This window comes from Mustela lutreola, chromosome 8, assembly GCF_030435805.1.
Source record: "Mustela lutreola isolate mMusLut2 chromosome 8, mMusLut2.pri, whole genome shotgun sequence".
NCBI lineage: Eukaryota > Metazoa > Chordata > Mammalia > Carnivora > Mustelidae > Mustela > Mustela lutreola.
In genome coordinates this window covers 134,205,770-134,227,537 of record NC_081297.1, presented here as the reverse complement: position 1 = coordinate 134,227,537, position 21,768 = coordinate 134,205,770, and the positions used below count along the sequence as shown (strand labels likewise).

At 40.7% G+C, this 21,768-nt stretch overlaps 1 protein-coding gene across 1 annotated transcript in view; it reads right to left on the bottom strand.

Annotated features, from left to right (window-relative positions):
- Positions 1 to 3,487: 3,487 nt before the first annotated feature.
- Positions 3,488 to 21,768, bottom strand: part of LOC131839355 (thioredoxin reductase 1, cytoplasmic-like) — a 41,418-nt gene continuing 23,137 nt past the window's right edge. Inside the window, exons 2-4 of the mRNA XM_059186714.1 lie at positions 13,666 to 13,838; positions 7,530 to 7,590; positions 3,488 to 3,690 (exon numbers count right to left, since the gene is read on the bottom strand). Coding sequence (XP_059042697.1) covers positions 3,584 to 3,690; positions 7,530 to 7,590; positions 13,666 to 13,838 — 341 coding nt within the window. The 3' untranslated portion in view covers positions 3,488 to 3,583. The remainder of the gene's footprint in view (positions 3,691 to 7,529; positions 7,591 to 13,665; positions 13,839 to 21,768) is intronic.

The following is a 21,768-nucleotide window of genomic DNA, read 5'->3' as shown; positions in this document are numbered from 1 at the left end:
CTTACAGGTCCTAGTGCTCCTCACTAACTTACATACATACAGCCCTCAACCCCAAGACTTCTTTCTACACCTGTTTTTTTTTTTTTAAGATTTTATTTATTTATTTGACAGAGAGAAATTACAAGTACACTGAGAGGCAGGCAGAGAGAGAGAGAGGAGGAAGCAGGCTCCTTGCTGAGCAGAGAGCCCGATGCGGGACTCGATCCCAGGACCCTGAGATTATGACCTGAGCCGAAGGCAGCGGCTTAACCCACTGAGCCACGCAGGCGCCCTCTACACCTGTTTTGGTGCTGTCTGTGGAGATATCCACTGCACTGACTGAACTGCTTGTGCATGCTTTGCTCTTATATAAAGAGCACTGAGAGCACAGAGACCAATGGGTATGTAGCATTCACGTAAGAATCTGTGCATATACACTTCTATTCAAGTACATTTCTGTTTTGGAATGAATGCAAGGTGGGTGGGGAAGCTGATTATTTAAGAAAACGACTCATACCTTTTATGAAAGGATTTCTCTTAAGTAAGAAGTAGAAAATATATTTTGGTATCACTCAGACCTAGGTTCAAATCCATGCTAGGTGGGATAATGCTGTCCCTCTGTTTCAGTTGGAAGGATCAAATAGGATAATGTTTGCCTCTTAAGTACAAAGAACAGACTGGTAGTTGCCAAAGAGAAGAGGGGGGATGGGTAAAATGAAGATGAAGGGGATTAAAACTGTACTGAGTAATGTATAGAATTGTTGAATAATTATATTGCACACCTGACACTAATATAACACTGTATGTTAATTTTACTTCAATAAAAATAAATTTAGAAAAATAAAAAATAAACAGGATAATGTATATAATGCATCTAACATAGTGTTTAATTAATGTCTTCTTCCCAATGTACTTGCATATGAAAAAGCTAGATTTATAATTTTTTTAAAAAGATTTTATTTATTTATTTGACAGAGAGAGCACAAGTAGGCAGAGCATCAGGCAGAGGGAGAGGGAGAAGTAGGCCCCCTGCCAAGAAGGGAGCCCAACACAGGGCTCGATCCCATGATCCCCGGGATCATGACCCCAGCAGAAGGCAGACGATCAACCGACTGTGGCACCCAGGTGCCCCTAACTCGTGTAATATGTATCCATTAAAAAAGATTCACAGAGGGGCACCTGGGTGGCTCAGTGGGTTAAAGCATCTGCCTTCGGCTCAGGTCATGATCCCAGGGTCCTGGGCCTAGATCAGGCGAGGAGCCTGCTTCTCCCTCTGCCTGCCACTCCCCCTGCTTGTGCGTGTGCTCTCTCTAATAAATAAATAAATGAATCTTTTAAATAAGGGGGGTTCCTGTTACTATTATTATTCCATGATGAACATGAATACACAATTCAGATAATGAAATAAAACTCAGAAAATGTGCTACAACATATAGAAAAAACTGCCTCATTAATAATCAAAGAAATACAAATTAAAATAAAGACTTTTTTTTAACCTCTCAGATTGACAAACGATAATTTTTTTTATTAAAACCTCTTATTTCTTAATACTCAGTAAGTATGGGAAAACTCATTGTGAAAGGATTTAGAAATTTAGAAATGTTAATACTCTGAGCCAGGTATCGATTCTAGTAATCTATCCTACAATAAAGAATTTTAAATACAACAAAAAATTTAGGTACAAAGAAAAATATTTCTAACCTATTATTCCATAATAGCAAAACATTGGCAAAGACTTTGTCCACCAAAGAGGGATAGCTAAATAATAATATTACATGGAATATTTTACAGCAACCGAGAAAAATATTAAGAACGTCTCATAACATACAAAATATCTTAAAGTAACAAAACAGAACACAGGCTACATAAAAGGCATACAAAAATATTAATAGTGGTTCTTTTCTGGATGTAACTATATGTGGTTTTTGTGTTTCATTTTCTTGCACTCTACATAATCTCTAAAATGAACATTTTTACGGGCAAAATCAAAGTGTTTAAAGAACATTTTGAGCCTCATTCATCAAAATAAACAGAGCCACCTCCCACAGACCCCCACTTCTGTAGCATAAAGCCTCTTTACTTTTCCACTTTTGTCTCTCATCATTCTCCCTGCCGGGCACGGCTCACTAGAGTCGCTTTAAATGAACAAGCCCGGACGTTCTCTGATTTGTTTTGTTTACAGCTGTGAATTCCTTACTCACCACTTTGTTCTATCAGGAAAACACCTGTGCAACATGCGATCACAAGTACTCTGTGATCCTGCAGCCTCTCCGGGTACCAGATCACACTGAAATTAGAAGGGAGGCAGATGCCAACAAACAGAATGACCTTAAAGAACGAGGCTGTGCCTTCTTCATCTTTTTGCTTCTGCCAGTGCTTAGCACATAAATAGGTGCCCCAAACACACCTGCCACATGAATATACATCGATACCCATGTGATGAGCCCTGAGCTGGCCTAGGGTACCTCGGAATGTGAGGGGGTTTTGTTTGTTTAAAGAAAGCGGTCCCTGAAGAGGCAGCTAGGGAACCAGACAGACCTGGACTTGGCCCAGCAACACCGAGCAAGTTACTAAAATGCTGAGTATCTGCTTCCTTGCTTAAAAAGCAGAATTGCGGGGCGCCTGGGTGGCTCAGTGGGTTGGTTAAGTCGCTGCCTTCAGCTCAGGTCATGATCTCAGGGTCCTGAGATCAAGTCCCGCATAGGGCTCTCTGCTCAGCAGGGAGCCTGCTTCCTCCTCTCTCTCTCTCTCTGCCTACTTGTGATCTCTGGCAAATAAATAAAATAAAATCTTAAAAAAAAAAAAAGCAGAATTGCATTCGGCAAGCTCACAAGGTCATTGTGAGGATTAAGTCAGAGAGATGTGAAACATAGGCATTTTTTAAAAATGCTCATCACTATAACTTTAAATGTGAGTAAGTCAAGGCCAGTTCCTGTCCCTCTTGCTGAAGGCATTAAAGCCGTGCCCTCTGTAAGCAAGCTGGGGACAAGGCTGACACCCATCAGCACCCCCAAGCCGGTGAGTGACATATGGCATCCAGATACACTTCTGGCAATGGTCACACGAGTCCTCTCCGACCTCGTATCTGTTTTCTACATGGACAGCTGAAGAGCGGCAAGCAGCTACCCGACCAAATGAAGATGACTACACCGCTTCTCAAGATCAAAGCCAAGAGCGAGGCTTCCTAGACCAATGAGCTCTGTGAGTGATGGCCCTTCCACAGGGCTACCTGAGGTGCAGCTAGCACGGCGGTAGCTAGCACCACCTCCGGGCACAAGAAGCCACCGGCCCATCCAGGAACAGCCATCATAGTATCAATACCACAAACATCACACATGAGGCAGATCGGGTGAGTCATGAAAGCCTCTGAGGAGGTAATCAGAGGACCCCGAGGGGAGGCATCAGGAATTACCCGTGGGCTCACTAGCGAGCCAACCTCCCTCTGCATGAATACTTTTCCACATTTTGTTTCCTCATCATAACAAGGTGACATCACTGCCTACCTCCCTGATGGTATTCTGAAGATTAAGGACGAGGACACGCATAAGCCTCTGGCGCAGCGAGGAGGGCGTGCGTGCCCATTACCGCTGCCCGCGCACAGATTCTAATGCCATGCCTTCGGGTGCGGCGCTCTTCTCTCCAATACCAGTCCTGGTTGATCTGAGTTGATCCTGATGGTTGTTCTCAAATAATAACCTTCATGTATAGAGACTGGTCCAAGTACAGCCCAAAATAAGGAAGAAGAAACTGTCAGGGTGAGAGGGGAGGTTCCCTACTCTCTTTCCCATGCTTCATACTGAGCCTAGCACTCAGCAAGTACTCAGTAAACACGCTGGATGAAAAAATGCACCCGCTTGACTCTATCCCGAACACCCCCGCCTACCAAATGACGCTCTGGCTCCATGAGAGCCTACCAAGATCCAAGCACTGGGGAGATTGGGTAGCCAAGACTGGTGACAAAGTAATGCCTGTGGAGCATTCTCCGTGGAGCCAGGCCAAAACAGTAAGGGGCTGTTCATTGACAAAACCAGCAGGTAGAAAATAATAATAATAATAAAATTAAATTAAATTAAAATTAAAAAAACAAAAACAAAAACAAAAACCAGCAGGTAGAGACCGCAGCAGCAATTCCAGCTCTGTAATGAGGAGCTGCCTGCAGACATCACTACCTACCTCATCCCTGATCCCGCATCTCTCCTGTGTGACTGGCTGAGGCCCAGCACATGTTGTACAGTAAGCCTCCAGTGCTGGAGACTGGTCCATCACACAGAATCCAAATTTCTCAGATTTTTTTAAAGTTTGTTTTTTTTTAAGCACTCTCTACACCCAACATCAGGCTTGAACTCACAATCTGAGATGCAGAGTTGCACACTCTTCCCACTTAGCCAGCCAGCTGCCCCCAAAGTACTTAGAGTAACACTCACACTTCCTACTTGCCTTGGGATTCAAGATGTCAAACTTCTGGTGTCGGTACCCCTTTACACTCTTAAATAATTATTGAGGACCCCAAAGAATATTTTATATGGGTTATAGCTATTAATATTAATACACATTAAAAATTAAAACCGAGACATCTTAGAAATATTTTTATCCTCTTAAAATTAATAATAGTAAACCCATTATGTGTTAACATAAATAACATGCTTTAATTAAAAATAACTATATTTTCTAAGTCAAAAAAAATGTAATGAGGTTAGCACTATTTTACATTTTTGCAATTTTTTGGTGTTTTTTTTGTTTGTTTGTTTTGGGGTTTTTTTAAAAAGATTTATTTATTTATTTATTTGACAGACAGAGATCCCAAGTAGGCAGAGAGAGAGGCAGACAGAGAGGAAGGGAAGCAGACTCCCCACCGAGCAGAAAGCCCAGTGCCAGACTCTATCGCAGGACCCTGGGATCATGACCTGAGCTGAAGGAAGAGGCTTTAACCCACTGAGCCACCCACATGCCCCAATAGAAGACAGATTCCCATATCTGCTTGTGCATTCAATATATTGCAATATATGTTGTTTTAGTAGAAGTATATGAAAAAAACCCATTCTCACAAACACAAGTAGTTGGAAAAAGGAGAAATATTTAGTAGTATATTTTCAGATAACTGCAGATATTCCTTGATACTACACCAAAACTCCACAAGTAATAGCTGATTAAGGTAAGTTGCAATGTAGAATCTGAAACCACATCAATGAGCTTTTCATACTCTGTCACATGTGGTCTATCTTCGACTTTGAATGGCTCTTTTACCCATGAACAACTTTGTAAGATCATACATTGATCATTCAGAAAATATGCATTTCCTGAGTTATACAGATCTTTCAAACATTGACATATTTTAATCCACAACATCAAAAAATTACATTCATAAATATTATATCCAGCCTCATCAGAAAAATCTTTAAGTACTGAAAAACTATTGAGCTCACATGCCAGGTACAACTTCCAAAATTCTTATTTTCAATTGAAAGCTCAAATTTTATCATGGGCAACGAACACTGTCAGTAGTTTTTCTTGAAGTGACAGACTTGCTTTGTTCATTTGAGGGAAAATGTCTGCCAGATACCAAAGTCTGAATAATCCAAATCATTTGAATAATCTGACTGTCACTGACTCTTCCAAGTATATATGGTATCCATGAGAAAAGTAGCTAGTTCAGTTTGCAACGCAAACTATTAACTGTACAGTGCTTTTCCTTGAGAGAACCATCGTGCTTCATGCAACAAAAATACTTGATGTGCAATTCCCACATCACACACAATATGAAAAGATGTACTCTCAAAGGGTCGAGACTTAATAAAGGTAATGATTTTACTTCTTCCTCCAGAATAATCTTAGGTAAAATCGCCGTTTTCTTTTTTTATCAGCTTGATGGTGAAGACTATAATATAACCTAGCACCATCTGGCACCCCTAGTTTGGTTCACATTAAGCCTTGGGAATTTTGCCCACAACTGCTTTCTCATCGCACCATCAGTGGAAATGTCAAAACAGTAAATAACATCTTAAACATTAACAGATAACAGTTTTGAGTTTGAGGAACCCCCAAAAAGTTGCAGCCCCCCGCCCAGGGGTGTGCAGACGTTTTGAGAACCACTACCTTCCTCTATAAATCCTGATCTGTTCCTACAAGCTCTTCCTATTAGCCTTGAGTCCAACCTCTAAGTAAGCATGAGACAGAAGACAGCTTTTTTGGGGGAAAGAAGCAGCAAGTGAGGACAAAGAGGATGCCAGCTCTCTCACTCAGCAAGAGGCTCCCCACTTTCAGCTACAGAAGCTGGTTTGGGTCAAACCTATCCCAGCTCACATACTTCAGGTTTTCTTAGCTAGGACTTCACCAAGGGGTGAGTGGGAGCTCTCAGCTGAGATCTGCAGATCCACAGCCACTTCCACAGTAAAGGGAAAGAGCTTCCGGTCTGATTAGTGTTGCCAGAGTTAAAATGTCAAGAGTACACGACACTCACCTTTACTGGTCTCCCATCCACTTTTGGCACTTTGGTCATAGTCTTTGCCTTCTTACCCCAAAGCACCTGGTACCTCCGCAGTACCCAAACTCTTCCATTATTACGTCCTGTCATTTTCCCATCCTTAACAGATACGTTCATTTGCTTTATCTTGTTAGTTTAATTAGCTTGTTGCGAGTTTTCTGATTCACACCAAGCTGCAAGTTGACTTACCTCTCCCAGGAAAACATACATTTTTAAAAGTCTACTTTTGGGCCCACGCGAAATTTTAGTTATTGGGCTTTCCTTCCATATACTATGGAGTGTTGGGACCAAGAACATTCCTTGACAGAGAAACAGGAAGTTCATGATGTCATGCTAGGGGAGATAGCACAGTATTATAGGAAGAACGCAGACTTTGGAATTAAACAAGCCTGGGTCCAAACTACAGATCCACTACTTACATGACTTTAGGAGATTTGATTTTCCTGGAACTCAATTTCCTCATCTGTAAAATGGGGATAAGTTCCTTGCAGAGTTCTGGTGAGGATTAAGGGCTTTGCATACAAGCCCAGCACAGTCTCCAGGACCCACCGGCCCTCAATAGGTGGCAGCTATTACCTGACTCTCTATGCTCAGGAACATGCCTTTAGAAGCATCAAATAAGAGTTTCCTGACCCACAACTACCTCCTTCTTCCTGACCCTAGAAATGAGCTTTCTATCCCAATTACCATATCTTTCTAGCCAAGTCTCTTCTCTCTTACTTTCAAATACTATTTGGTATGACTTACCAGAAAGGTGGCAAAGTTACAAAAATAATAAAGTTATTATGAAACCAGCAAATACTGTAACTAGACTCAAGGCTAATAGGAAGAATAATTTCAACAACAGGAAGCTCCTAACAAGGCTATAAACAAGGTAGACTAAAGCCACATATGATCATTAGTCCCAAGGAATGGCCCAGTCACAGGGTCAAAAAGAGGAAAAAGCTCACTAAACAATAAAAACCTCACCAAAAAAAAAAAAAAAAAAAAAAAAAAAAAACAACCACAAAGTAGATTAAATAAAATGTACAGTCAGCAGATGTAATTCACATATTAAGCAGAATCTTACCTGCTTGATCAAGTTCAAGCAAAAAATAAGGAACACACATCGACTTAAATAACTTCTTCACCTGGAAAAACAAGGGGAGAATTTTTTTTAAGCCTTCTCTCTAGCTTTTTACTTTCCTCTTTAATCAGCTTTTCCTTTGCAAACTTACCAGCCCATTTTTAAACAACCCACAAGACTCTCCCTGTCGACAGTAATGATAATCAATGGGTATCTGAAGTCTGTTGGTTCTACTCTATGTTCAATGATTCACCTATATAGCTTCATAAAATACATTTTGAATGTTTAGTGACTCCGTCTACCCCACTATAAATGGGATTAATACTAACCATGTTTTCAAAGGCACTGGAATATGTAATATTTCCAAAACATATGTGGAAACTCTAAGAAAAAAAACTATATTCTACAGTAGTATTATTTATTTTTTAGCTGAGTAAAAAACCTCAACCAACAAATCAACAAAAGTCATACATTCAAGATCACACAACTTATTTTTTTAAAGATTTCATTTATGTGTTAGAGAGAGCATAAGCAGGGGGAGTGGCAGGCGGGGGGAGAAGCAGGCACCTCCCCTAGGCAAGAAGTCCAATGTGAGACTCAATCCCAGGATGTTGGGGTCATGACTTGAGCTGAAGGCAGATGCTTAACCAACTGAGCCACCCAGGCATCCCAAGATTACACAAAAATTGTAAAAAAATTTTTACTGAAAGGATAAGAGTTACTTTTGCCAAATTTGCACCACTAAATAACACATAAATTACTGATTTAAAAAAAAACTTTAAAATGACATTTATATGTAAGACACAATAGCCTGTCATTAATGCCTTAGGACAGCTAAGACCCACATTTCCTCCAGCTTCTACAATAAAAGGAAAAAGTTCAGAACTATGGCCTGGAGTTCACAAAAATTAACAATCGGAGAATGTGTTCTTTTCCCATTCTAATTTAACTATTAAAACGGTAGGTTAAAAGATTTCTATCAATTGTATAGGGCCAAAGACAAGATTTTGATAAAAATGGGAAAGTAGATTCATTCACACCGCTCTGGTGGCCCTCCTCTTATATTCACTGAGCAATATCTGTGCCCTGGTTGGAATTTAGCTCCCCGGCAACATACAGTTAAAAAGATAAGAATCCTTTTGAAGAGTGATGCGGTGAGTAAGGAGGACTTTAAGGAAAGGGCAGGGAAAGCTACAGCTGAGAGACCATCTGGACAAAAGTCAACTCATCTTCCAATGCTCATTTCCTAAGACTAAAAATAAAAAAAGTTCAAACACATATAAAATCATGGAGTCTTAAGGCTTCCTCAGCCACTTAATTTTAGAAATAAACCATTTGCAGTTTGTTACAAAAAACAAGTTTCCCAGATTTAGAGAGTAATCCTAAAAACAGCTCCTAAAAGTATCAAAATTTGACAATATGGGAAATGTAGAAAATATCAGCTCTAGATTCTAGAATACACGTGACCCCACTTCAAGAAACTCTTTGGTAGGTAATTTTAGCTCTGATGAAACTTTCATACTGCTCCACAGTACAAGATTAAAGATCTGTATTGAATTTCATTAGCACCGGTTTCCAGAATATTCTAATTGATAAAAACAGAGGATGGTCAACGTTGCCTGTAACATACACACACTATGGGGAAAGGGCAGTGGATCTGGGTGTCAGGCAACCCATAAGCTATATGAGACGTCATCTGCTAATTCCAACTTCCTACTTCTAACTTCCCATTCAAATACCTGTAAGAAACAAATAATCGCATTTTCTGAAAAGGTAGAAAGTTGTCTTTGCATTTTAAAAACCCAGTCTTCACAGCAGGATGCAGCAAATCACACTCTGTAATGTGTTATGCAACAAACAGGAAACTAACTTGCGTAGAAACTCATTTCTTTGTGGGCATTTCCCAGCTTGAATCAATGCAAATTATATTACTCATCCCAGAGAGAAATATAAATTCATCAGGCCAAGTACAGATATAAAAATGAAGTTTCTCCATCCTGATTTACTCACATCACAGCTGTTAAAAGATAAGATCAAAACTGAAGGAAGTAACCTGGGGAAATGCTACTTCAAGGTAGTTTTTAAAAATAATAAAATTAAAAATTAAAATAAAATAAAAAACCATGAATAGTCAAGTCTGTAAGTTGTACCCTCACAGAAGAAAATCACTATTTTTACCAGAAGAGACACTTCACCATCCTTCACAGCCAAAGACATTGAAAGTTAATTTCCATATTAATTGGCACAAATCTGAAAACAGCTTATATATTACCTATTCAGCAAAGCTTAAGAACTGGTATTTGTCAAGGTAAAACCAGGGTATATTTGTCCAAAAGACCCGGCACACCCAGGAATTACTCAGATAATGACATTAAATAAAGTTTCCAGAATTAATATACATTTTAATACAACAGATATGCAAATACCTACCACAAATTTTACAGGAAATGTTCATCATTCCTAGAGTATACTTAATTGAGGGGGAAAAAAAAATGCTTTGCCTTTTTAGAGTCAGGGAGGAGAGTCAGGAAATGAAGAAGTTAGTTGAATTCAGGGAGAAGATAGTAGAAATAAGAGCGACTACAAGTCAAAGAGATGGGAGACCGCAGAAAGCAAGCACTGAAACTGCCGGTCACCACTAGCAATCTTAACCACGCTGGCCCTGTCCTTCACTGCAGGCCTAGAGCAGAGTCAAAACTGCAGTTTTCCAATTCTTTAGCAATGTTGGAGCACCTGGGTAGCTCAGCTGGTTAAGAGTCCTACTCTTTTTTTTTAAAGATTTTATTTATTTATTTGTAAGAGAGAGAGAGAGTGAGAGCAAGCACAGGCAGACAGAGTGGAAGGCAGAGTCAGAGGGAGAAGCAGGCTCCCTGCGGAGCAAGGAGCCCGATGTGGGACTCAATCCCAGGACGCTGGGATCATGACCTGAGCCAAAGGCAGCTGCTTAACCAACTGAGCCACCCAGGCGTCCCAAGAGTCCTACTCTTGATTTCAGCTCAGGTCATGATCTCAGGGTCAGGAGATGGAGTCCCGTGTCAGGCTCCATTCGGAGATCTGAATGTCAAGGAGACATCCGCTCGCAGTCTGCTTGAGATTCTCTCTTTCCCGGTCCTGCTGCCTCTCCCCGCCGGCCCAACACACACACACACACACTCACACACATGTGCACGCAATCTCCCTCTCTCTCTCAAATAAATAAAAATTTATTTATTAAATTAAAATTAAAATTAATTTAATTAATTAAGAATTAATAAAAATAAATAAATATTTTTTTAAAAAATGAGGAGATTGACCAAACACCACCTGGCATATAGTAGGCTCTCAATGGTGGCTCCTAACACAAGCCTACACTGGAGGCTTCCACGTGCTTTCACAAAGACCTGAAATTCTTTGGTCCTCAAGCTGTGTATTACCAAGTATAGCAGAAAAGGCAGCATTGTCAAACTTATTGTTGAGAAAACGGATTTACAGAAAAGATCTGAGCCCTTGCAGCTGCGAATGTTCTCTCCATTACACCACCATGTCCACAGAGTTTCGAAGGGAGAGGTTAGTTTAGAAAAAGAAAGAAGGAAAGAAAGAAAGAAAGAAAGAAAGAAAGAAAGAAAGAAAGAAAGAAAGAAAGAAAGAAAGAAAGAAAACAGCCACTTTTTAATAGGAATAACTATACTGGGACTAGAGTGAGATATCTGTTGATTTCCACTCGACTGAGGCTCAGTACTGATGGAGGAAGATCACCATCCAACGCGTGAAGTCCTGATAGGGAAACAGGAAGGGCAGGGAGTTCTTTCATTAAAAAAAAAAAAAAAAAAACCATTAGGGAGCATTGACTATGTGCCAGGCATGTTCTGTGGCTTCTATAAATATTAGCTAATGTGATCGTCATGACAAACTTACAAGATATGTGTATTATTACCCACATTTTATGAGAAAACTGAGACACAACAGGTAAAATGAGACACAACAGGTAAAACTGAGACACAACTGGTAAAAAACTTAACCAAGTTCACATGACAAGGTCGAAACTCTGACTTCGAGTTCAGGCTCCTCACCATTATTTGGAAACAGAAATGACTAGACAACTCCATGATTTCAGAACTAAAAGGAATCTCAATGGTCAACTAGTCCAAGCCCTTCATTTTACAGATTACACAAATGAGGGAGAAGAGCCTTAAAAGACCACTAGGGCTATATAATGAAGCTCCCAGAGGCCAGGAATTATACAGTGTTTTTCTTTTTCTTTTTTTTTTTTAAGATTGATTGATTGATTTGACAGAGAGAGAGACAGCAAGAGAGAGAAAGCACAAGGAGGGGAGCAGCAGGCAGAGGAAGAAGCAGACTCCCTGCTGAGCAAGGAGCCTGATGTGGGGCTTGATCCAGGACCCTGGGATCATAACATGAGCGGAAGGCAGACGTTTAACGACTGAGCCACCCAGGCACCCCTGCAGTGGATTTCTAATACCCAACCCTCTTCCAAATTCTCTAATGTTTACCGCTGATGCTAATTACTTAGAATTTAGCATGGGTTACCTTAGATCATTTTTCTTTTTTTAAAAAAGATTTATTTATGTGAGAGAGACAGAACACAGGCAGGGAGTGAGGCAGAGGGAGAGGGAGAAACAGACTCCCCACTGAGGGCAGAGCCCAACTTGGGGCTCTATCCCAGGACCCAGAGATCATGACCTGAACCATGAACTGACTGAGCCACCAGGTGCTCCTGATCATTTTTTTTTTTTTAAATATTGCATTCATTCATTTGACAGACAGAGATCACAAGTAGGTAGAGAGGCAGGCAGAGAGAGAGAGGAGGAAGCAGGCTCTCCGAGGAGCAGACAGCCCGATGCAGGGCTCGATCCAAGGACCCTGGGATCATGACCTGAGCCGAAGGCAGAGGCTTTAACCCACTGAGCCACCCAGGCGCCCCGATCATTTTTCTTTTGAAGCCAAAGGTCTGCCTTCTCAGTTTGACTAAACCTCCTGGGGATGGGACTGGTGTCTCCTACCTCTTAGCAGCCCTGTTCCCAACATAATGTCCTGAACAAAAGGCTCCATGATGGCTTGGACAGGGATGAAGCAGACTATATGTTGGGTGAGAAACAAAGATGAAAATTTCTGCCTACTTTCAGTGTTTCCACTGCTTACCCATCTTCCCATTTTCCTTATTTAGAATAAGGGAGGGGCACCTGGATGGCTCAGAGGGTTGAGCATCTGCCTTTGGCTTGGGTCGTGGTCGACCCTGCTTCCCCCTATCTCTCTGCCTGCCTCTCTGCCTACTTGTGATCTCTCTCTCTCTGTCAAATAAAAACATTTTTTTAAAAAATCTTAAAAAGAACAAGGGAACATACACACACATCCGCACACACAGAATCTAAGAAGCATGTTTCTGCATAACCCTTCCAGAATAAAAAAGTCTTCTAAGGTCAATCTCTCTGAGAGCTGCAAAATCAGTCAAGAAACTGAGAGAAAATTGAACTTAATAAATTACCCTACATAGATGAACCCTGACTGAAGGCCAGTTATGTTGACTTAAGAATCCACATGTCTAGTCCTAGAGCTACCCTGAGTAAAATTTAAAGCTAAGCTTCAGTGACATTCAAACATCCTCAACCTTCCCATACAGCACCTGATCAGGTTTGTCTTTCAATTCTCCACATCATTCTGTGGTGAAATCGGGTGGACTAAACCACCCCTCTCCATAGCTGTGATCACTGACCTTTCCTCTCAGAAAATCTAAGACTAAGAACCAAGTGGAAAGCACAGTTTTTTCTTTGGGAAGTCATTTTTCCCATAATGAGCATGAAGAGGTACTTATCAAAATTTAGGAGTACCTTAAGTAACAGCTGCTCAGAAAATACTCTCTATAGAAGTGCCTAAAAGAGCAGCCAATCAACTGCTTTGGGAGCTCGCCCACCCCTAATCTGCCTGAACTTGAGAAAACATCTAGTGTTTTATAAAAGCTCAGGAGAAGATTACTCAAGCAACATTTTGTTCTCAAAGCATCACTCTCTAAAGACTCTGAAGCAATTTACACCCACACAAACCCCTTCCTCAGGTGAAATCCAACTGCTTATAGCAGAGCTCAGAAGTCTTGACTTTCTGGAAGCCAACAATGTGTCCCCGCTCCTGGAGGCTGAAGCCTTACCTCAGCACAGCGCTTGCACGTGGACTTGCTGAAGATGACTACAGGGTGGCTGTCTATATAGGCCCTAAGCCGGGCTCTGGGGTCCGAGACGCCTGGGCCGCTGGATCCTGAGGGGCCACTCACACCAGTGGCTGGGTTTGCTGGCAAGGGTTGACTAGGGAGATGATCCTTAGCTAGAAGTAATGGAAGCAAAGACGGTAATTATCAGAAAGGAAAACATGATGACGCATTCCCTAATATTAGATTCACTCGGCGAGCCTTATAATTTTAGCCCCAACCACCAAAATAAGAAGTCTGAGGAAGGATTCGAAAATGGATTACAGATGAAGTTCTGTCATCTGACTGCAGACTCCTGGCAATGCTCTGGGCATCTCCAATTTGTTTTTGCTTTATTCAAGGTCAGTTCTCAGGGCCCCTGAAAATGACAGCAGAAGCCTGAACCTCCCTGAGGTAAGAGACTAAGTCACAGGTTCTGCCACCAAGGGCCACACATTCCTCCACCCCACCCTACCCATGGTTTAAATGCAGAGGGGCCAGAGGTCAGAGACTGCCCCTGCTTCTCACACAACCCTGCCCAGAGATACAGGATTGGGCAACTCAAGCCAAGGCTTACTCCTTTTTCTCCAGTGAACTTCTGGACAAGCAGACACAGGCTCTTCAGGCCACAGGCACAGCAAGATTTTAAAAAACAACTTTCTTCAGATTCTGCTTTCCTCTCCAAGATTTTTCTGCAGCCGAATCTGGCAGCATAACAAACGTGACCCACCTCAGTGGTATGTTACCCCACATGACATCACTATTGTCCTGGGCATCATCACCAGCCAAAACCACAAAGATTGCTACCTCTGGCTTGTAAATATTTTAAACTAGCTATCTTCTCCAGGGCCACAAACAAAGCCAGCTCAATCCTACCCTTATTACCTGCTCCACAAGTTATTTCCTCTTTTTTCTGCTTGTCTAAGACCTACCCATTCTTCCTCAACCTCCTCATCATCTGCATAGTTGATATTAATGTTTACTCAGAACTAGACGGGAGTTAATATTTGTATGCATCATCTCATTTAATCTTTACAAGGATATCATTATACAAACACTGCTACCGTCATCCCTATTTTGCAAATAAGGAAACAGACTCCGAGAGGTGAAGCAACTTCTCCAAGGTTGCACAGCTTACAGTAAGTGATGGAACTGGGTTCAAATGTACATTCTAATTCTCTAGAACCCATATATATTTTTTTAAAAACAGCTTTACAACTTATAATTCATATGCCATAAAATTCACCAATGGAGGGGCACCAAGGTGGCTCAGTCGGTTAAGAATCTATCTGCCTTTGGCTCAGGTCATGAGCCCAGGGTACTGGGATCAAGCCCTGTGTCAGACTCCCTGCTCTATGGGGAGCCTGCTTCTCTCATGGTCCCCGCCACTCCCCCGCTTGTGCTCTCTCTCTCTCTCTCAAAGAAATAAATAAATAAAATCTTTTCCTTTTTAAAATGGAAATGGAGAGTACACAATTCAATGGTTTTTAGTCAGAGTTGTGCAACCATCACCACTATCAAATTTACATTTTCATCACCCCAAAAAGAAGCCCGTCAGCCATTAGAAGTTGGCTCCCATTTTCCCCAGCCGGCCCTTCCCCCTTCCCTACTTCTAGGCAACCACTCCCTTTATTTATGGAGTCATACAATATGCAGTCTTCTGTAACTGAGTTCTTTCACTTAGCATTATATATTTTTTAAGGTTAATCTGTGCTATAGCATGTATCAGTGCTTCATGTCTTTTTTATTGCCAGAAAATAATCCATTGTATGAATATAACACATTTTTAAATGTGTTCATCAGTTGATAGACCTTTGGGTTGTTTCCTATTTGGGCTGTTTCCACTTTTTGGCTTTTGTGAACAGAGCTGCTAGGAACATTTGTGCACAGGTTTGCGTTTTATTTTTATTTTATTTTATTTATTTTTATTTATTTATTTGTCAGAGAGAGAGCAAGAGCGAGCACAGGCAGACAGAGTGGAAGGCAGAGTCAGAGGGAGAAGCAGGCTCCCTGCGGAGCAAGGAGCCCGATGTGGGACTCGATCCCAGGACGCTGGGATCATGACCTGAGCCGAAGGCAGCTGCTTAACCAACTGAGCCACCCAGGCGTCCCAGGTTTGTGTTTTTAATGCTTTTGAGTGAATACCTAGGAGTAGAATCGGAAAATGCTATATCTTCTGAGGAATAATCTAACTGTTTCCAAAGCATCAACACCATTCTCCATTCCTACCAGCAGTGTATGAGGGCCCCCGTTTCTCCACATCCTTGCCAACACTTATGATCTGCTTTTTGATTCTAGTCTCCTAGTGGATATGAAGTAGTGTCTCACTGTAGTTTGATGCGTGTTCCTCTAATGGCCAATAATGCTGAGCAGCTTCTCATGTGCTTATTGATTGTTTGTATATATATCTTCTTTGGAGAAATGTCTGTTCAGATCCTCTTCCCATCTTTAATTCGCTATTTGTCTTTTTACTGCTGAATTGTAAAAGTTCTTTTTTTAAATTAATTTTTTGAATTTATTTTGACGTAGAGAGAATGGCAGCACAAGCATGCGGAGCAGCAGGCAGAGAGGGAGGGAGAATCAGGCTTCTTGCTGGGCAGGGAGCCTGATGGGGGGCTCATCCCAGAACACTGGAATCATGACCTGAGCTGAAAGCAGTGGCTTAACCCACTGAGCCACCCAGGTGGCCCTATAGAAAGTATTTTTAAGCTAGTTAATTATAAATTTTTTAAAACTAACCCCTACTATACATGGTCAAGGCAGGGTCAAAAAGTAAGTGACCACTTTTTCATATGCTAAACATTCAAATATTACCAATACCTGAAATATAGGTAAAGTAAAAAGGGATATAGAAATGCCCATATCAGGGCGCCTGGGTGGCTCAGTGGGTTAAGCCACTGCCTTCGGCTCGGTCATGATCTCAGGGTCCTGGGATGGAGTCCTGCATCAAGCTCTCTGCTCAGCAGGGGGCCTGCTTCCCTCTCTCTCTCTCTCTCTCTCTGCCTGCTTCTCCGTCTACTTGTGATCTCTCTCTGTCAAATAAATAAATAAAATCTTAAAAAAAAAAAAAAAAAGAAATGCCCATATCTAATATGAAGAATGGGTACATCTTAAAGAAAAACTAAAATCTATGCCAATTAATTATAGGATCCCAAAAGAGCAATGGGGCTTGGTATTTGCTGCAGAATGTTCCAGACCATACCAGACCTTTCATACCAGCTATCCAAAAGCTTCACCAATACCCTCCAGCCTCACCAATGACACTTCGAAGTTTTAAAATTAAACTCTGGTTTTCATATTCCCTTTTCCATGTTGCTTATTTTAGAAGACAACATGGAAATGAGGATTCTTCGTGGTAACAGTGCATGGAAAGAGAATCGCAGAATTGCAGCGAGGGAAAGAAACTGGGGGTCGGTAGGCCAACATATTCATTCAACTAATGAGGAAACTGAGCTCCAGACAGGTAATTAATTGGTGTCAGAGTCAGGGCTGCCACACAAGCCTCTTGATTCCATTATGTCTTACTGACTCCTCTGACTTCATGGGATGACTGACTCTAAAGGAAGGTGACAATTCCTTACATAACATCTCTGCTAAGGTCATCACCCACCTATTAAGCTCAGATAGCTGCCAGCACACGGAGCACAGAAATCAAGGCCATTACAGGGAAAGGGGTATCTTCTGTTATCAAAAAGAGCAGCAGTATTACTGGGGAGAGACTCTTCACCCAAAATAAATGAAAAATAAACAAATGAATAGATATATAAAAGATTGCCCCACTAATCAAAATCATTAGAACTTCTCCTTAAACTCTGCCTCTAACAAAATGGCAAATTTTATTTTTAAACGTTTCCCCTCATTTTGAAATAAAATTTGAATCAGCATCCAAAGAAATGTATTAAGGAAATGTGGCAAGAACAGCACATAACCATGTGGTTGGAAAAACTCAGATAAAGTTCTAATTATGAGTTTCTTTATTTTGCCCCAACTCTTATGCCTAAGATCAGTTCCTAATGTTTGGGTCAATGAAATACCTACTGTCCCCTTGTAAAAACTCATACCAAAAGTTAATAAGAAAAGTGCTCCATACTTAACACTCATAAAAATTATGTAAGTCAATGGAAGATACTAGAGAGCCCCAAAATAGACAAATATAAAAGAATTTATGATAAAAAGGCATCATACAAAGCAATAAAGGGAAAAAAACCCCATATTTTTAAAAATAGTATGGTAATGGATCATCTGGGTAGCTCAGCTGATTAAGCATCCTACTCTTGATTTATGCTCAGGTCATGATCTCAGGGTCATGAGATCGAGCCCTGTGTCAGGCTCTGCACTGGACATGAAGCCTACATGGGATTCTCTCTCTTCCTCCCCCTCCATCCCACGCCCCCACTAAAAAATTAAAGTAGCATAGTAATGATGGCTTGCAAATTTGGAAAAAAATATTTTCACTAATCTCTTACTATATAATAAAGCATGTGAAATGGACTTGTTACCAGATCTCTAATGAGGTGATAACTTCCTAAACTTAGAAATAAATACAAAGGAAAAGAGCAACAAATTATATTGCAAAATAATAGTAGTAATAATAATAATTTTTTTAAGGCAAAAGAACAGCCTAAAGAAAATACCTACATATGGGGTGCCTAGGTGGCTCAGTTGTTAAGCGTCTGCCTTCAGCTCAGGTCATGATTCCAGGGTCCTGGGATCAAGCCCCACATCGGGCTCCCTGCTCAGTGGGAAGCCTGCTTCTCCCTCTCCCACTTTCCCTGCTTGTGTTCCCTCTTTCATTGTGTCTCTCTCTATCAAATAAATAAACAAAATCTTTAAGAAAAAATACCTACATTTAAAAAAAAGAACTAAAGAACAAAAAGAACTCAAGACAATTGGTAAAGAAACAGCAAGACACAGATGATAAAGTGAATAAAGAATAGGAACAACCAATTCATTAGAAAGAAAAGAGCAAAACTAGAATAAAATGTCTATTTTACTTTTCTTTCAAAATCAGAAATGCCAATTAAAGCAATGATGTATCATTTCTGTTATAATATAAATGGAAACTCCCAGTGCTGGTAAATGGACACTGAAGCCAGTCCATGAGCATAAGGGGGTATAAAAGCTATTACTATTCTTCTTGAAAACAATTTGACAGTGTGGATCAAAAACCACTGAAATAGCCATACCTTTTAACCAAGGATTATTATTTATTTATTTATTTATTTCTAAGATTTTATTTATTTATTTGACAGACAGAGATCACAAGTCAGCAGAGAGGCAGGCAGAGAGAGAAGGGAAGAAGCAGGCTCCCTGCCAAGCAGAGAGCCCTATGCGGGGCTCGATCCCAGAACCCTGAGATCATGGCCTGAGCCGAAGGCAGAGGCTTTAACCCACTGAGCCACCCAGGTGCCCCTTATCCAAGGATTATTATATGAATTTATCTTAAAAACAAAAAAATTAAACAAAGAAAACAGTATATTTATAAAAATGACCCTCACCTTGTCATCTTCTCATAGGAAAAGCATCTAGTAATTTGTATTAATATAATTAGCATCATCTAGTTAATGGGAAAATCCCCAAATCTCTTTTCAATATGAGTTCTATATCTTTAGAAATAATCATGTTAACTTCCTGTGAAATTCAACAGAACAAAATAGGCCAGGGACCTTATCGACATTCTCCACTCCCTGCCTCCTGAATAGGCGTATCACCTTCCTAGGACAGGGACAAAGTTATATCTTGTCTCTGCTGCCTTTCTCTTTTCAAAGGCTAAATTGAAAACAGATTGTATTCCTACTCTCCAGGCTCCTTTACCCCTTTCTATTCCCATCCTCAATCTACTTTTTTTTTTTTTAGATTTTATTTATTTATTTTGGGGGGCGAGAGAGAGAGAGAGAGAACACAAGTGAGGAGGGGCAAAGGGAGAAGCAGACTCTCCACTGAGCAGGGAGCCTGATGAGGGGCTCCAGCTCAGGACCCTGACATCATGACCTGAGCCAAAGGCAGAAGCTTAACCGACAGAGCCACCCAGGCACCCTCAATCCACTCTTTTTATCTACATATTACCAACACAGCATCATCGATTATGGTAAAAAATTGGAAAACAACACATGTCCAACATTAAGGGAATGGCTAAATTATAGTCGCTTTCTTTCTTTTTTTTTTTTTTTTTTTGAAGATTTTATTTATTTATTTTACAGAGAGAGATCACAAGTAGGCAGAGAGGCAGGCAGAGAGAGAGGAGGAAGCAGGCTCTCCGCTGAGCAGACAGCCCCATGCGGGACTCGATCCCAGGACCCTGAGATCATGACCTGAGCCGAAGGCAGCAGCTTAACCCACTGACCCACCCAGGTGCCCTTACAGTAGCTTTCTTGTTCTTCAATAATTCTAATGGTTCTATTCTGTGCAAGATTCAAAACAATATGGAAATGGTTTAGCATGTTATATGCAAGGAAACAGAATACCAAATCCTCTGTACCACAGTTTTATAATTATGTGAAACTTCATATACAGGAATCCTGAAAAGGGATATGCAATATGGTCAGAGAAGTTACATTGGCATGATAGAATTATGCATGACTTTTCCTTTCTTGTATTTCTCAAACCTAAACAATTTTTTTGCAAGACATAATAATTGGCCACAAATTACAATATGTGATCCTTAACTAAAGCCTCCAACTCACATCCCCAAGATCAAGAGTCACATGCATGCTCCATGGACTGAGTCAGCCGGTCCCCCACAACTGAGTAAACTTTCATATGAACTTACAGAGGATGGAATTATTGTGTCCAGTCCACCTGGTTTATGTGGAAAAGTATTTGTTGTTAGGAGACACGTACTGAAATTCTTAGGGCTGAAAGTCATGATGTCTATAATTTATTTCAAATGATTCAGGATAAAGTGTGTGTGTGTGTGTGTGTGTGTGTGTGTAGAGAGAGAGAGAAAGAAAGAGAGACAGAGATTGATTGGGAGAGAAAAGAGGATGTAAGGAAGAAAAATAAAGCAAATGTAGCAAAATGTGAATCTTAAGGCAAGAATAGGGCTATTCATTCTATTAGTCTCTCAACCTTTCTGTTTACTGAGGGAATTGCTGGACTAATAGACTTCAAAGCTCTTCTATAGAGCCCACAACAGTATATTCCTGTTCAGATTTGTGGGGAAAGTCTGGCTCATTCATCTTCATTCTATAACCTTCAGTCATGTCTCTGCATATGGCTGGTTTGAGTTTGGAAAAGTCGGGAAGTTCTAAGTCAGCCCACTTTGGGTGCATCAATCTGTAGCTAATAAGGAGTCTCTGAAACTGATTTCTTGATTTCCTTTGTGCAGGCAACATAAACATCTCCTTGACCAGTGGCCCTCAAGATGTGGCAGGCATACCTCTGGAATTCCTGAGGTCAATACTACTTTCAGAATAATAAGATATATTTGCCTTTTTCACTGTTGGCATCTTTGATAATGTGAAGGGGTACACCAAGACCAAAAGTTGGAAAATGACTAACCTTGATATTCTGAAAACTTTGAAAGGAAGAAAAAAAGAAAAGTATAGTTTCCATAGGAGCTAAATTTTTTATCTAGGACCAAAAAAAGGGGGGAAAAAATCTTCTCTTAAAACTAAATGAAGTGAACACAATTTGGCTTCTCTTCCAAAGCCTCCAAAACTAATTAGAGGCGGTGGTTCTTCAATCTAGGCTTCTCTTTAAAAAAAAAAAACAAAAAAACTTTTAAGATGCTTTTGTTGTTGTCGCTAGTTCTAATTCCATGCCACTTAAATTAAATGTAGCCAGAGGAAGAGGAGGAGAAAGGGGAAGGAGGAGGAGGAAGAGGAAGAGGAGGGCTTGACTCCTACTGAAGAACAAACAGATTCAACATTCCCCTCCTTTCTGGATCCTTACCCATTGCTTGAGGTTCCAGAAGCCTGCCTTTCTATGCTCTGGTTATAAGGACAAAAAACCCCAGTAGCAGATCACTACTGGAATTGACTGCTTACACTTCTGAGAGCCCAGATCAAGGCTGTCAAGAGATGAGAGAAGTAGCTCATAAATTTCAGAGCAGAAATTTACTGCAAG